At 41.2% G+C, this 15,072-nt stretch overlaps 1 protein-coding gene across 2 annotated transcripts in view; it reads right to left on the bottom strand.

Moving 5' to 3' along the window:
- The window catches only part of F5 (coagulation factor V), a 70,756-nt gene that overhangs the window by 14,914 nt on the left and 40,770 nt on the right, over window positions 1-15,072 (bottom strand). For both annotated transcript variants that reach the window (XM_008264079.5, XM_089336932.1), the window contains 4 exons: window positions 9,109-9,286; window positions 6,964-7,200; window positions 5,362-5,569; window positions 2,659-2,838 (listed from right to left, as the gene is read on the bottom strand). In XM_008264079.5, the coding sequence (XP_008262301.3) occupies window positions 2,659-2,838; window positions 5,362-5,569; window positions 6,964-7,200; window positions 9,109-9,286 (803 nt within the window). The remainder of the gene's footprint in view (window positions 1-2,658; window positions 2,839-5,361; window positions 5,570-6,963; window positions 7,201-9,108; window positions 9,287-15,072) is intronic.

Genomic DNA, 15,072 nt, shown 5'->3' on the forward strand with positions numbered 1-15,072 from the left:
TCAAAAGGCTTCCATAGCCTTGGCAACTCATGATAAGAGCCTAAGGTGATTACCTACGCCATAAACAAGAGTGTCAATTGTTAAGTCAACAACAGGAGTCACTGTGCACTTACTCTCCATGTAGGATCTCTGTCCTTAATGTGTTGTTCAATGTGAATTAATGCTATAACTAGTACTGAAACAGTATTTTACACTTTATGTTTCTGTGTGGGTGCAAACTGTTGAAATCTTTACTTAATATATACTAAATTGATCTTCTGTATATAAAGATAATTGAAAATGGATCTTGATGTGAATGGGATGGGAGAGGGAACGGGAGATGGGAGGGTTGCGGGTGGGAGGGAAGTTAATGGGGGGGGAAAGCCACTGTAATCTAAAAGCTGTACTTTGGAAATTTATATTTATTAAATAAAAGTTTAAAAAAAGTTGTATAAAAAAAGTAAATTTGAAATCTTTATATCCCCTTCTAGAAATAAACTCTCACTCATCTAAATGTAATGTTGCAAGGTAATCCACACTTGCAGATAACAGTGTGACAGTCCAACGTATCAAAGTGACTTTAAGTGACACATCGTTGGGCCTCAATACTGTTGTACCCATTTCTGTTCTCTCTTCATTTCAGTTTTTTTTTTTTTTGGCTTTTTTATATAAGAAAATCAAAACATTCCTTCCCCCACATTTTCAAACTTTCTAGAAGTAGTACATATTTGGATAATGAGTTACATACATTTGCCTCAGAAAAATCATTCAAAGAATAAGATTTCTAAAGTCTCTGATGATCTATTCTGATATTTAACAGTATCCTTTGCCAACTAATCGTATGTAGATTGTGTCTACTCTAATTTGTGACCATTCTCCAGATTGGGAGTCAAAGTTAATAGCTGATGGTCATCCTCAAACATAAGACCTCCAGGGGCACATGTTTAGCCTAGTAGTGAAGAGGCCGTGGAAACACATGCGCTCCATAAATGAGTGCCTGGGTTCAAGTCCTGGCTCTGGCTTCTGATTCTAGCTTTCTGCTAATGTGCACCCTGGGAGGCAGCAATGTGTCTCAAGTAGTTAGGTCCCTGCCACCCACATGGGAGACCAGAATTTCCTGCCCCTGGCTTCAGCCTGGCACAGCCCAGGCATTGCAAGCATTTGGGGAATGAACCCACAGGTGGAAGAACTCTGCCTTGCTAATAATTTCCTCTTAAATCTTCAGCTTTCCTCTCTTTAATGTAGATATGTTGGCTTTGTGATTTCAATGGACAGGTGATCATAGCTTCTCAGTCCATCTTGCAGGCCCATGGAAAGGATGACTTATCTGTTAATACTTGGTGAAAAGATAACCCCCTGTATCTCTGATCTTAATAAAGTTGGTCTTTCTAGATTTATTAGGGAATCACTGGCACACGTAGAATAACAAGGATCCCCTTCTCCCTTACTTTGAACCAAACCAGACCCATTGGACTTCTGTGCCTACATCTGAGGCAGACCCACAGGACAACTTCCCTATTCAAAGTTCTATCAGTGGACTGCCTCTGCTAGTTCCTCAGACCACATTTATGAAAAGGAGGCTGTTTATTAAAAATGCAAGCTCATGAGCATACTGCCCCAAATCTACCCTCTCAAGCCTGTGTTTTGCTGTTGCATTTTAACCAGCTTCCTAGGTTTTTATTAGATGCAGTAGAATAAGTAGATTCTAACATACATACAGCTTATCCACAAGAAGATACATCTACCAACAACTACTTTGCATGTTAAAATCCTTTCTGATGATTGTAGTTTGTTCAAATCTACATTTATCTTTATTTTGTTCAGACTAGCTGTAAATACTTAAATGGTTTTACAACCATTAACAAATTTTTTTTCTCGAAAAAAAACTTCATGAGTTAGTTCAAGATTATGATTTCTGGAGTCACTTGCCACAGTATAAAAGGATAATAGAGCCAGGAGAATTCAAGAATCTGGAAATGCCAGAAAATTTCTTTTTTTTTTTTATTTGACAGGTAGAGTTATAGACAGAGAGAGACAGAGACAAAGGTCTTCCTTCCATTGGTTCACTCCCCTAATGGCCGCTACAGCCAGCACTGTGCCTATCCGAAGCCAGGAGCCAGGTGCTTCCTCTTGGTCTCCCATGTGGGTACAAGGACCCAAGCACTTGGGCCATCCTCTGCTGACCTCCCAGGCCACAGCAGAGAGCTGGACTGGAAGAGGAGCAACAGGGACTAGTATCCGGTGCCCCAACTGGGATAGAACCCCAGGGTGCTGGCGCCGTAGGTGGAGGATTTGCCAAGTGAGCCAAGGCGCCGACCTAGAAAATTTCTTATCTCCTTCCCAGCAGAAAAATCTTGTGTTGCCTGAGCCCAGTGTGATTCATTTTGTCATCTGTTGAGCCCTGGTATGTGTGACAGTGGCTTGGGAGAAACGGCATGGGACGTATTAGGCATTGTCTTTAGCCTGTATGGTACTGCAGACAGTTTGAACATAGCTGACTATTTTTGTACCCTCTATATATTTCAGGTATATGGCTTTTCCCAAGATCTATGCCAGAAGCCTGTGTTCTGACCCTTTGGCAAGTGGATACACTAGGAGGGATTGAGGGTGAGTTACAGGTGTTGGATTTCATTCTCTTACTGTGTTTCAGAGCGACTTCTCTGTTGCCTAGATCTTTACCTGGCAGAAGGGGCCAGACTCCTAACTGGTGCTGTTGAGTGCCATTTTCCAGTAAGGTCTGCCCATGAAAGTGAACCACGTGTATGTCTTTGGAGCCACCCATGTTCAGCAAGTGTAACCTCACCCACTCTTGCTCGTACATTCTCAGGCCAGGCAAGCTGTAGATCATCCCATTAATGGCTGAAAGAAGAGAGTTGCAGTCAATTAAAAACCTGTATAGATCAAGAGGGAGGCGCGTAAGGAACGATGGGACAATCACTCACCCCCCCATCTTTCTCATTGCTCCACATTCCCAGTTCACTCCTGGCATAGGAGGGCCTTCCTGTATATCATCCAATCAGTGACAGGATGAAACAGAAAGACCACTCCATCTGATGTCACTCACACCAGCCCCCAGTGGAAGTTGAGGGAGCTCCTGTTTCAACAGTACAGCACTCTTTCCCCAGACTTTATACATTTTGCCTGCTCTGTGCTTTCTCCATTTATCCTTTACCTTGACAGTAAAAATTTGCTTTACTACAAAAAGATAAAGACAAATACAGGCAGATAAAGCAAAGTGAAAGGATTGGAGTAAGCGAGGGGATATGAGGCACATCATCCTAAGGCTTCATAAATTCAGAGATAGTTCCAGGCAATATGAAGAAGTTGGAGTTGAGATTTGGTATATGCACCAGCAGGGAGCGATACGTGTTTATCCTTTCACTGATATGTGGGCTTCCCTACCCTTTCCCAGATTAAACATCCAGACTCCTTAGATTTTGCCCATTCCCCTCAATGAAATACGTGAGGTTTTTAAAAGTACTTTGTAAACTCGATCCCCTTAAAAATAAAACATAACATCTCAGTGATAAAAAGCCGAGTGCTACCAAGCATGTATCTAGAACTGAAGTGAAGGGAGGTCTTTCTTCTCAAGTTAAAGGAACTGCGGTAGGATTTCAGCAACCAAAACAGTTCATCTCTGGAGATGGAGTAGTAGAAATATTTTTGACACCCTTAAAATTAGATCAGGCATGGGAATATCTATCTACACACATAGCATCAACTCCTATCCCCTCGTCTTAGTAACTGTTTAAGAAATAAATATCAGAAGGGTGAAAGGCATTTCAAGTGATTATTAGGTCAGCATAGTTAAGCCACTGCATCGGGATAGGGAAGTGAAGACTCAGCGTAACAGGTGCTCAGTAAACATTTGGCTGATGCAACTCTTTCATGTATTTACTAATTTAACACATATTTGTTGAGTACATACTGCACAGGCTAGGCACTGAGCTGGGGGCTGAGGTTTCAGGTGGACTGCACATCAAATGCTTTGATGATTACTACACCATATGGATTACCAAATTACAGACACTTGGACTGCAACACATTTAGGACTGAAACCACACTGATGCATTTTACTTTTTCTCTGAGAAATCAGGAGGCAGTACCTTGAAGGCATTCAGCAAGTAAAGGCACACCCAAGACACCAGCCAAGGGGTTCTGCAGCCTGTACTTTCCTACCAGATTGACAGGTTTTCGTAAAGGTGTGCTTCTTGCTCCTCAAAAGCACACTGGGCCGAGAGGCCTAGAGAATCAAAGTGGAAGCTCCACTTGCAGCTTGTTTGGCCAGCTGTTCTCAAGGGATTCAACTCTAGATCGCTTGAAAGAATATTTTAATATTTTTAACATCTTAATATTTAAAATCTTTTACTCCTTTTATGATAAGCAGAGACAATTTTAATCGGTGGGATTTTGTAGCCGATTATAAATCTTATCATTTTGCCTTCTTCTACCCCAAAGTACTGTGGTAGGTGAGATCACCTAGAAGTAAGAGTGAGAGTAAAAACAAAGAGAAGGGGAAGGAGGGTGTCTGTGCCTGGAGCATGTGAATGGAGGAGGGAGAATGACCTCCTCCGCCCAGGTGGTTTGCTGGGGTGGAGGTGGCAGTGGACCAGACATTGTGCAATGTCTTTTTCCCTTAAGTGATAGTGACTTTCTCCTTCCCTATTACACTGAGTGGCTGACTTCTCACCCAAAGCACAAATCCTCAGTGATCAGAAATCCAAGAGCAATCACCCTTAATCATCAATCTCTAAAATCAGGATTTATTGATCTTCATTTTTTAAATTTCTACTTCTTTGTGCTGCCCACCAAGTCCTAAATTCTGCCCATCTCTAATAAAACTGTTTTGTAATTCAGTTGCCAATGTACAAATAAAATTCCTGAATAGGTTTCCTAGTGGGCTAACTGTGCCTGGCATTAACTCTCAAATGTTCTCTCACTCCTACCTTCCCGTTATCCATGACCTAATTTCCTGCCTCAATTTGTTCTCATTCGTTCTGGATGTCACCTGGTAACTCCTGAGAGCTAGCACCGTTAGAATCATTCTGGTTTTAGAAGAGTCACAAGTTTATTTTGAAGTGCGGGACACCATGCATGGTTTCAGTGTAGGTCACCAGCTGAAGCACACCTGCTGTTTGTGTTGATTGGTTGATTTTACAACAGCCTCTGGGTGCTACCTTTGAGACTTTCCCTCCTCCCCTTCCCCAGCAGGACCACCTGCCAAGTTATAACAATCCTCTGATATGTCAAGGACTTGGTTTTAATTTAGCTCCTGCTTCCTCAGAAGCATCGCATGTTTCATCTTGTGAAGACCAGTGGCAAGAATCCCTGTAACACAGTATAATTTAGTTCAGAGATTAGATCAAACTCTGAGGAAAATACCATGAAACTCATAGGGGTTTTTGACTTCTGAGCTGGGTCTCCAAGACGTTTTGGACTTCTTCTCATAGTACCAGCTCTTCTTTTCATTAAAGACCATAAAGAGTAAGATAAATTCCCTCCTGTCCACGGGCATGTTGCTCGCCTTATGAAGTGTTCCTTTTCGGCAGACCAGAAGGGGCCCTATCAAGCCTGAGTGGATGTCTTTTTCCTGGAAGACAGTAAGAGTACAAAGCATGTATGAGGGTACTTCGAAAAGTCTGTGGAAATGGAATTAAAAGAATAGTTTATTTAGGAGTAAAAAATTGAAATCCATGCATGTTTCTTTCCATAATATGCATTTTCTATGAGCTTTTTTAAAGTATTTATTTATTTGAAAGGCAGAACAACAGACAGACATGAAGAGAGAGAGAGGAAGAGAAAGACAGAAAGATCTTCCATATTCTGATTCACTTCCTAAATGGCTGCAATGGCCAAATCTGGGCCAGGCCAAAACCAGGAGCCAGGGACTCCATCCTGCTCTCCTAGGGGGGTGGCAAGAGCTCGAGTGCTTTGGACCATCTTCCACTGCCTTCTGAAGTGCATTAGCAGGAAGCTGGATTGAAAGCAGAGTAGCCGGACTCAAACCAGCACTCCACTCTGTGATGCAAGTGGCGGTTAACCTGCTGTGTCGCAATACCAGCCCCCTCCATGAACTTTTTGAAGGCTCCTGGTGGTTTCCCTTTCTTGGGATTTTCTTTGCTCTTGTGACAATCGCTGATCATATAGAGCCAGAAATCTCCCCAGAGGCTCTCAGTTTGAAGATTATAAATGAATAGCTTAAAAAACCTAGATACTTATCATTCTAATTCCATTGCATTCATAGTCCTTTGATTTGTGCTTCCTTTTACTAATATTTTATCAGTTCAGATAACAATATTATTGCTAACATAATGGATACTACTTATTGAACATCTACTACTAAACTTTAGCCTGTAGTATTTCATTGAATTCTGACAATTATCCTATGTAGTACTTACAAATTCATTCTTTAAATAAATGTATTTACCAGGTGCCTACCATATGCTATGTACTAATATGTCATAATTTCCCTGGGTCATGTCTCTTACTAGTGACAGGACAGAAATTCCAACCTAAGTCTTGCTTTTTCCCACTGTGCCTAAAGCAAAAGAGTTTTTTTTTTTTTTTTTTTTTTTTTTGGTGTTGTTAATGGAGCAATAAAATTGTTTGTGTTTACCAGGAGCAATGTATATTTTTGAAACATACAGGGTAGAATGATACAAATAAAACAGTCTTGACTTTACAGAATTAGTTCAAGAAATTGCAAATAAATGTCTTGCTCTGTAAATATAGGCACTTTAACTTGGGGCTGACTATTTAAGTAATCTTCTTTCCTGTCCACTGAAGAAATTTTGTCTCTCTGTCACCTGAAGAGCTGTATGGAGAGTTCTGGTTGTGGTTGTGCAGGCGGTGGACCAGAACTATTGCACAATCCTCTTGAAAGACAATGCAGATGTTTCACAAAAAATAATCAGGCCTTTCCATTTGGCAAGCCCAAGTTATAAGGTCAGGGCAAGAATACAAGCTGTCCAGGAAAGCACCTACCGAGTTCACAGCTGAGTAGTAGGTCCAGGCCCGACAAGCCGAGCCAGGGCTCTCCGGCCCTGATCGCTGCGTGGCGTGCCATACGTACGTATAACTGCAGTTTGGCTGAATAGCATTATCTTCCTGAAACCACTCAGGAGAGTCATCTTCATAGGTTTTTCCCTCCGAGGATTTTTCATAGGAAAGACCATGGGCATGAAGAGAATATGGTCTGGATGCTAAATTTTTGAAACGAACCTGGAAAATGGAATGATCCATGCGTGCAATTAGGGCTTAACACAAACACAAACCCCCAAATGTCAGCATTATTGGTACAAAGTGTACAGTAATGAAATTAGAGCTATGATGTAGTGAGTGCTTATAATTGTAATTAAATATCAGTTTACTTTTTCCTATAGTTTTTGCAACCATCTCATGAGACAGATCCAAGTAGGCTAGCCCCAGAAACATCAAGATATCTTAGGCTCAAGGATAGAAAATTGACATTGTCTACAAATGAGATGTTACTGTTAGGTGCGGAGAGTTAAAGATGAATGAGGCTTGGTCCTGGCTCCCAGCAAGCTTTTAATAAGCTACTGGTGGTGTGAGATGTGCACAGGTGAACTGGAGCTCCAGCTACAGAGACAACAGGTGCTATTAACAAAACGGAAGTGGGATTAGGTGGGAATGCCCCAGAAGAACAAACCCAATCCCACAGAACGTTTAGGAGATGTTGAAAAAATTAAGGAAAGTTTCTTTGAGGAAATGGAATTGGCTCTTATGGAATGAACAGGAGCTCAGCAGAGAGAAAGAGGACATTTCCAGCTCCCAGAAGAGCAAAAACATGCCATGGTGGTGGTGTGGGGGGGTGGAGCTGGGGGGACGACAGGGATCTGGGTGTGGTGAGACTATGGAGTGAACTGTGGACTTGGTGAGAAATGAGACTGGAGAAGACCAGGTTGGGGCCAGATTGGGACCAGATGGTAGAGGATCTTAAATGCCACGTGAGAAGTCTGCATGCCTCAGCACAGCCAGGCCTGTGGAGAAAGCTCCTCCCAGCTCCTCTTCAGTAACTTCTAAGAATTAAAAAATCCCTAAGCATGAGAAAGGACTGTCACCTCTCATATCTTCATGGATCATTTAGAATGATTAAAAGTCTCATATCCCCACTTACTTGTATTTTTATAAGACAAAAGATGATTGAAAAATTTAGCAATATCTTAAGAATGTTTTTGGGTCTAGGAAGCTAGTTTACTTTAGACTTCAGGGCCTTTATTTATTTATTTATTTATTTATTTTGTGGTAAGTAAGTTTAAAAACAATGGGCTAAATAAACTTTGTTATCAAAGCCAACTATAGACCTGGAACTGGATAGAGGATTTTTAAAGAAATGACCAGGACTGGCAAGATTCTTGGAAAACCTGCTCGCTTTTGGAAAGCATGAGACACCATTACTTACCTTATGGATTGTCCTTAACTTCACCTTTTTCCCTTTTAGGAATATATCAGGAGATATTTCTAAATTTTTATTACTCCCATTACCTCTACTACTATGAAACCCAATTGAATTGCTCCTGAACATACTAATTTTCCATGTTAGTTTTAGATAAAAGTTATAGTGTTACCTCTCCTATATTATATGCTTTCCAGCATTATTTTTCTGTATGTTATATATATATATATATATATATATATGGAGAGAGAGAGAGAGAGAGAGAGAGAAACACTTCCCTATCTGCTGGTTTACTCCTCAAATTCCCCTGCAACATCTGGGGCTAAACCAGGCCAAAGTGGGAAGCCAAGAATTCAGTCCTGGTCTCCCATGTCAGTGGCAGGGACCCGAGTACTTGAACTGTCACCTGCTGCCTCCCAGGGTGTGTATTAGAAGGAAGCTGGAATCAGGGGAGGAGCTGGGATGCACTCCATTACGGAATGTGGATGTCCTAGCATTGTAACTGCTAGGCCAAATAGCCTGCCCTAATTCTCATCACTTTAAAAAATTAGGAGTTTATCCAATTGCTTGGCAAGCATCCTTTGAAAGAAATGTAATTATTTGTTCTAGAAAAATGAATAATTCACGTATAGCTGTCTTGACACCTTCACTTTTACAATCCTGTAGCACTTGTGGAAAAGCCTATGGTCTTGGTAGTGCTCTAGATGACTTACTTGGATAACATCATCCACTTCAGCTCTGATGACAGGGCCAAGAATGCCAAGATGGTCTTCATTCTCCCCTTGAGGATCGCGTCTGGTAAAAGTGCTATCTAGGTACTTTCGAAAAACGACTTTTTTGTACACAGTGGCCTTTGGAATATCATCAGCATCTTCATTATGCATGTCATCACTGAAATAACAATAGTATTTGTTTAGAGGAAGAAACCAAAGGCCGTTCAAAAATTTAGGAATTTGTCTCTCTTTCTGAATGCAGTCCCTAACATAGAGGAAGTCTAGTAAATCCTTGTTGGAAAATGAATGAATCAAAACACAGTCCAGTAAATATCTTCCAACTCCCAGCTTAACTATCATTTTCTAAGTAATTTCTCATCATTCTTTATATTTACAAATATTATATAGTATATAGTGAATCCCTGTAGTATTTCTACCGTATATGTAGCAAATCACATGTGACTTATTTATGAGATTATCCATTAATATCTGGCTCTGCCACTAAGCTATAAACCTCATGAGCTCGGGTGTTGTGCCTAGCTGCTCGTGCTACTTTTCCTACCTAGCACTTTATCTGGTATATTGCAAACACTTATGTTTGTTGTAAAGCATATAAGTGAATGAATAAATATAACTGTATATTAACATAGCAAACTTTAGCATTAAAGGCAGACAAAATCATTCAATGAGATAGTGCCAGAGTTTGTTCAACAGAATTATAAGGCCACTCTTGTGAGGATCACAGGGTGGATGGATGTTTTGTACTCTAGGCATTTTCCTCACATTTGCTTTTGCTAAAACACAGTATTCCCAAGCTTTGCTTTGGGCAAAGATGTTTTAGGAATGGCTCCAAAAGCACAGTTAGTAAAAGTAAAGATAGATAATTGTGATTTCATCAAAACAAAAAGTTTATGCACAGCACAGGAAATAATAAAGAGGTGACCTATAGAATAGGATAAAATATTTGAAAATCATAAATTTGATAAGGAATTAATATCTAAAATATAGGGAACTCAATGAAAAAAATCAAATAGCCCAATTAAAAAGAGACAAAGGGGTCGGCACCGTGGCTCACTAGGCTAATCCTCTGGCTTGCGGCACCGGCACCCCAGGTTCTAGTCCCGGTCAGGGCGCCGGATTCTGTCCTGGTTGCCCCTCTTCCAGGCCAGCTCTCTGCTGTGGCCTGGGAGTGCAGTGGAGGATGGCCCAAGTGCTTGGGCCCTGCACCCCATGGGAGACCAGGAGAAGCACCTGGCTCCTGCCTTCGGATCAGCATGGTGCGCCGGCCGCGGTGGCCATTGGAGGGTGAACCAACGGCAAAAGGAAGACCTTTCTCTCTGTCTCTCTCTCTCTCTCACTGTCCACTCTGCCTGTAAAAAAAAAAAAAAAAAAAAAAAGAGAGAGAGAGAGAGACAAAGGATCTGAAAGCCATTTCTCAAAAGAAGACATACAAATAGCCAACAGATACATGAAAAACTCTCAATGTGAGCAATAATCAGAGAAACAAATCACATCATGAAGAGACTCCCATTGCTTCACACCTGTTAGGATGGATGTTATAAGAAAGATAGAGATATGTGTTGGCAGGATGAGGAGAAATGGGAACCCTTATACATTGCGGGTAGGAATGTATGAGGAAATCTTCAAAAAATTAAAAATAGATCCATTTTCTGGGTACAAAGCCAAAGGAAATTAAATCAGTATGTTAAAGAGATATCTGCACTTCCATATTCAGTGTATAATAATTCACAATAATCAAGATATAGAATAAATCTAAATGTCTAGCAACACATGAACAGCAAAAGAAAATGTGGTACACACATGTTTTCTTTTACATATGGGAGCTAAACTTAAAAAATCATAAAACAAAAACAAAAAAAAGAAATGCCTGTGTGTATCAGTACTGCTGCAATATAGTTTTGTCAATTTTCTTTTATGCCTTTGTCAAACTAATGGTTAAAAATGTTATAATACAGTGGTTTTAATTATCAGTGATTCCTTTGAAATTTACTATATAAGAGTAAAATAATCATTTTTCCATTTGATTATAGTTTATAGCCTTTGCTTGTATTTCTGCTAAACTAGGTTCTCTTTGCTTTTTTTTTTTTTAAGATTTATTTTATTTATTTGAAAGACAGAGTTACAGATAGAGGTAGAGACAGAGAGAGAGAGGTCTTCCATCCACTGGTTCACTCCCCAGATGGCCGCAACAGTTGGAGCTGCGCCGATCCGAAGCCAGGAGCCAAGAGCTTCTTCAGGGTCTCCCACACGGCTGCAGGGTCCCAAGGACTTGAGCCATATTCTACTGCTTTCCCAGGCCATAGCAGAGAGCTGGATTGGAAGAGGAGCAGCCTGGACTAGGACTGGTGCCCAGATGGGATGCTGGTGCTTCAGGCCAGCGCTTTAACCCGCTGTGCCACAGCACCCGCCCTTCTTTGGTTTTTACTTGTTGAACTCTTTATTTGCTGGCGCATTAAGCCCTTGACTGTGGTGTAAATTTTTTTTTTTTTTTTTTGACAGGCAGAGTGGACAGTGAGAGAGAGAGACAGAGAGAAAGGTCTTCCTTTTGCCGTTGGTTCACCCTCCAATGGCCGTCGCGGCCAGCGCGCTGCGGCCGGCGCACCGCGCTGATCTGATGGCAGGAGCCAGGAGCCAGGTGCTTTTCCTGGTCTCCCATGGGGTTCAGGGCCCAAGCACCTGGGCCATCCTCCACTGCACTCCCTGGCCACAGCAGAGGGCTGGCCTGGAAGAGGGGCAACCGGGATAGAATCCGGCGCCCCGACCGGGACTAGAACCCGGTGTGCCGGCGCCGCTAGGCGGAGGATTAGCCTAGTGAGCCGCAGCGCCGGCCTCTGTGGTGTAAATTAAAGATATGTTAACTCAAAAGTGAAGGGGAGAAGGGGGGAGAGGGGCAGGGAAGGAGGGAGGGAGAAACAGGATATCATTATATTCTCAGAACTATTTCTGTGAACTGTGCTGAACCCATTACAAAAAAAAATTAAAACTCAAAAAAGGCATTGTGGTATATACACACTGAGATACTATTCAGCATAAAAAGAAGGAAACCCCATCTCTTTCTACAACATAAATGAACCTGCAGAACATACTCGTAGAAACAGAGAGTAGAATGGTGATTCTTAGGATTTGACTGGGAAGATGTTGGTCAAAAGATAAAAAATTTCATAGCTGGCACTGTGATGCTGCAGGACCAGTGCTTTGGCGTAGTGGGTAAAGTCGCCACCTGCAGTGCTTGCATCCCATATGGGCGACAATTCCAGTCACAGCTACTCTTCTTCTGATCCAGCTCCCTGCTATGGCCTGGGAAAGCAGTAGAATAGGGCTCAAGTCCTTGGGACTCTACACCCAAGTGAGAGAACTGGCAGAAGTTCCAGGCTCCTGGCTTTGGATCGGCCCAGCTCCAGCCATTGTAGCCATCTGAGGAATGAACAAGAGGATGGAAGACCTCTCTCTCTCTCTCTCTCTCTCTCTCTCTTCCTGCCTCTGTAACCCTGCCTTTCAAATAAATAAATATTAAAAAACAAAAACAAAAACAGAAAGCTAAGCCACCAGCACTCCAGCATCCCATATGGGTGCTGGTTGGAGTCCTGGCTACTCCACTTCCCATGTAGCTCCCTGCTAATGCACCTGAGAAAACAGGGGAAGATAGTCCAAATACCCCCATACGGGAGACCCGGTTGAAGCTCCTGGCTCCTGGCTTCAGCCTAGACCAATCCTGGCCATTGCAGCCATTTGGGGAGTGAACCAGCATATAGAAGATCTCTCTTCTCTCTCTCTCTCTCTCTCTCTCTCTCTCTCTCTCTCTCTCTCCTTCTTCTCCTCTTTATCTCTGCCTTTCAAATAAGTAAATAAATATTTTTAAAAAATACAAAATTTTCTTTAGACAAGGGGAGATCTAGTAACATAGTTAATAGCAATGTATTGTGTGCTTGAAAATTGCTGAAACGGTAGATTTTAAGCTCTCACCACAAAAAAATAAGTATGTGAGATAATGCATATGTTAATTTAATTGATTTAGTGATTTCATAATTTATATCTATATTAAATATCATGTTGTATACCCTCAACATATACAAAGAAAACCTTGTGGTACACTTGTACTATGGACTACTCAGCAATGAAGTGAACAGACTATTGATACTTGCAGTGGATGAATTTCTGGAGAATTATACTGAATAAAAAAATGTCCAATTCCTTAAAGTTACATGCTGCATAATTCCACTTATGTAATATTCTTGAAATGATATAATTACAGAAGCAGAGATAAGATTAACAGTTGCCAAGAAGAATGGAAGTAAAAAGATGGAAGGAGGTCCATGTGACTATACAGGGATTTTTGTGGGGATGGAAGCCTCCTGTATCTTGACAGTATTGATTGTACTTCTCTGGTTGTGATATAGTGCTATAGATTTTTAAGATATTACCACTGAGGGAAACTAGGTAAAAGAAACAAGGGATCTTTGTGTATTAATTTTTCAACTGTATGTGAATCTAAAATTATCTCAAAAGCTTTGATTAAAGTACAAAAAGATACATTTTCCTCCATATAGTTCATCAGCTCAGTTTGGGGCCAAAGTATGTCACGTTTTCCCACTGACTCTCAAGTTTTGCAAGTCTGTGGAAACAAGCTAAAAGCTCATCCATAGAACACATAAAGTTTACAGCTGTTCAATTAATCTCACTCTTCCTTCTTCTCAGTCTTTCTCCCATACTAACTCCATCCATTCAGATTCTCAGCCTAGCACATGATGCTACAGAATACATATTGGTCAAACAACACGACTGCCATTAAAATGCGTTGTAGGCCAGGCCTTGTATGGGATCCAAGATTTTGAAGGAACTGGTTCTACCCTTTTCCACTTTGGACAGGTCCTAAATCCTATCCTCTTATGGCCTTTCTTAGGAATCCTCAGAAAACCAGTTATTCTTGTGTACATGATAATGGGTGCTGCATCTAAATAGAACATTACAGGAGAAAGTGTTTTAAATAGAGTTTTGATGTGGAACTATCAGGCATCAAATTAATGAGCTAATTTGCACAAATCAATCTTACATTGTGTTTGCCTACTATAATTACAATTTGATTTTAATTGATTAACACTTAGCTTTTGTAAAAGCTGAGGGCTATGTTTAGATGATTTGTGACTAGTCATCTTGCTATATCCCTGAGAATCTGTAGTTTACAAAACCTTGCTCCTTTTTCCTCTCTTTTATCTCTGTATCTTTATCCCATGTCACAGAACCTAGCCCAATACAACTTTCTACCCCTCAGCAATATTGGATTGAAAATGATTTAAAAGAAAACAGGTACACAGATCTCCCAGAAACACTCCTTTGTAAATAAATAAATGCAAAAAGAGAGTTCTACCTACAAGCTTTGATTTGAGGTCAACTTCAGTTATATCTTATTGATTCGCAGATAGCTGAGTAGAATGGACTTTGCATTGGGTCAAGAAAATGAGGGATTAGGGAAATGTGTAATAAGAGAGGCTTATTTAACTACAGAATTATCATCACCTTCTCTCAGTGATTGTTCTTAGGTTGTCCAAGTGTCACCTAAAGCAAGAAACTAATCTTGGAACTCACAAAGTCTTGGAATTCACAGACCAAGTCGTGTCAGGTAGGAAATCAGATATGAGCTTGTGTGTGTGTGTGACAAAGGCCTAAAAAGAAGATGGCTAGGTCTAGCATTTGCATCTCAAAGTCATCCCGATAACGTGTCAGGGGCAGCCCAGTATTTGCATCCTGCCCTGCCCCCTTTACTCCCCTTTACTCGATAACCTGCCAGGTGGGGCTCCCTGCCCCTTCTGCCTGATAATCTTCCAGATGCAGCCTAGTATCTGCATTTCAAATACCCTGCTCCCACCCTGATACTCCAGGAGGTCTTGCTCACCCTTCCTCTAAACCCAGGGCAGAGCCAGCTAGGCTTCCTCCTGTCTGATAACT

Source organism: Oryctolagus cuniculus, chromosome 7 (assembly GCF_051225735.1).
Source record: "Oryctolagus cuniculus isolate XC-2025 breed Fujian yellow rabbit chromosome 7, ASM5122573v1, whole genome shotgun sequence".
Classification (NCBI taxonomy): domain Eukaryota; kingdom Metazoa; phylum Chordata; class Mammalia; order Lagomorpha; family Leporidae; genus Oryctolagus; species Oryctolagus cuniculus.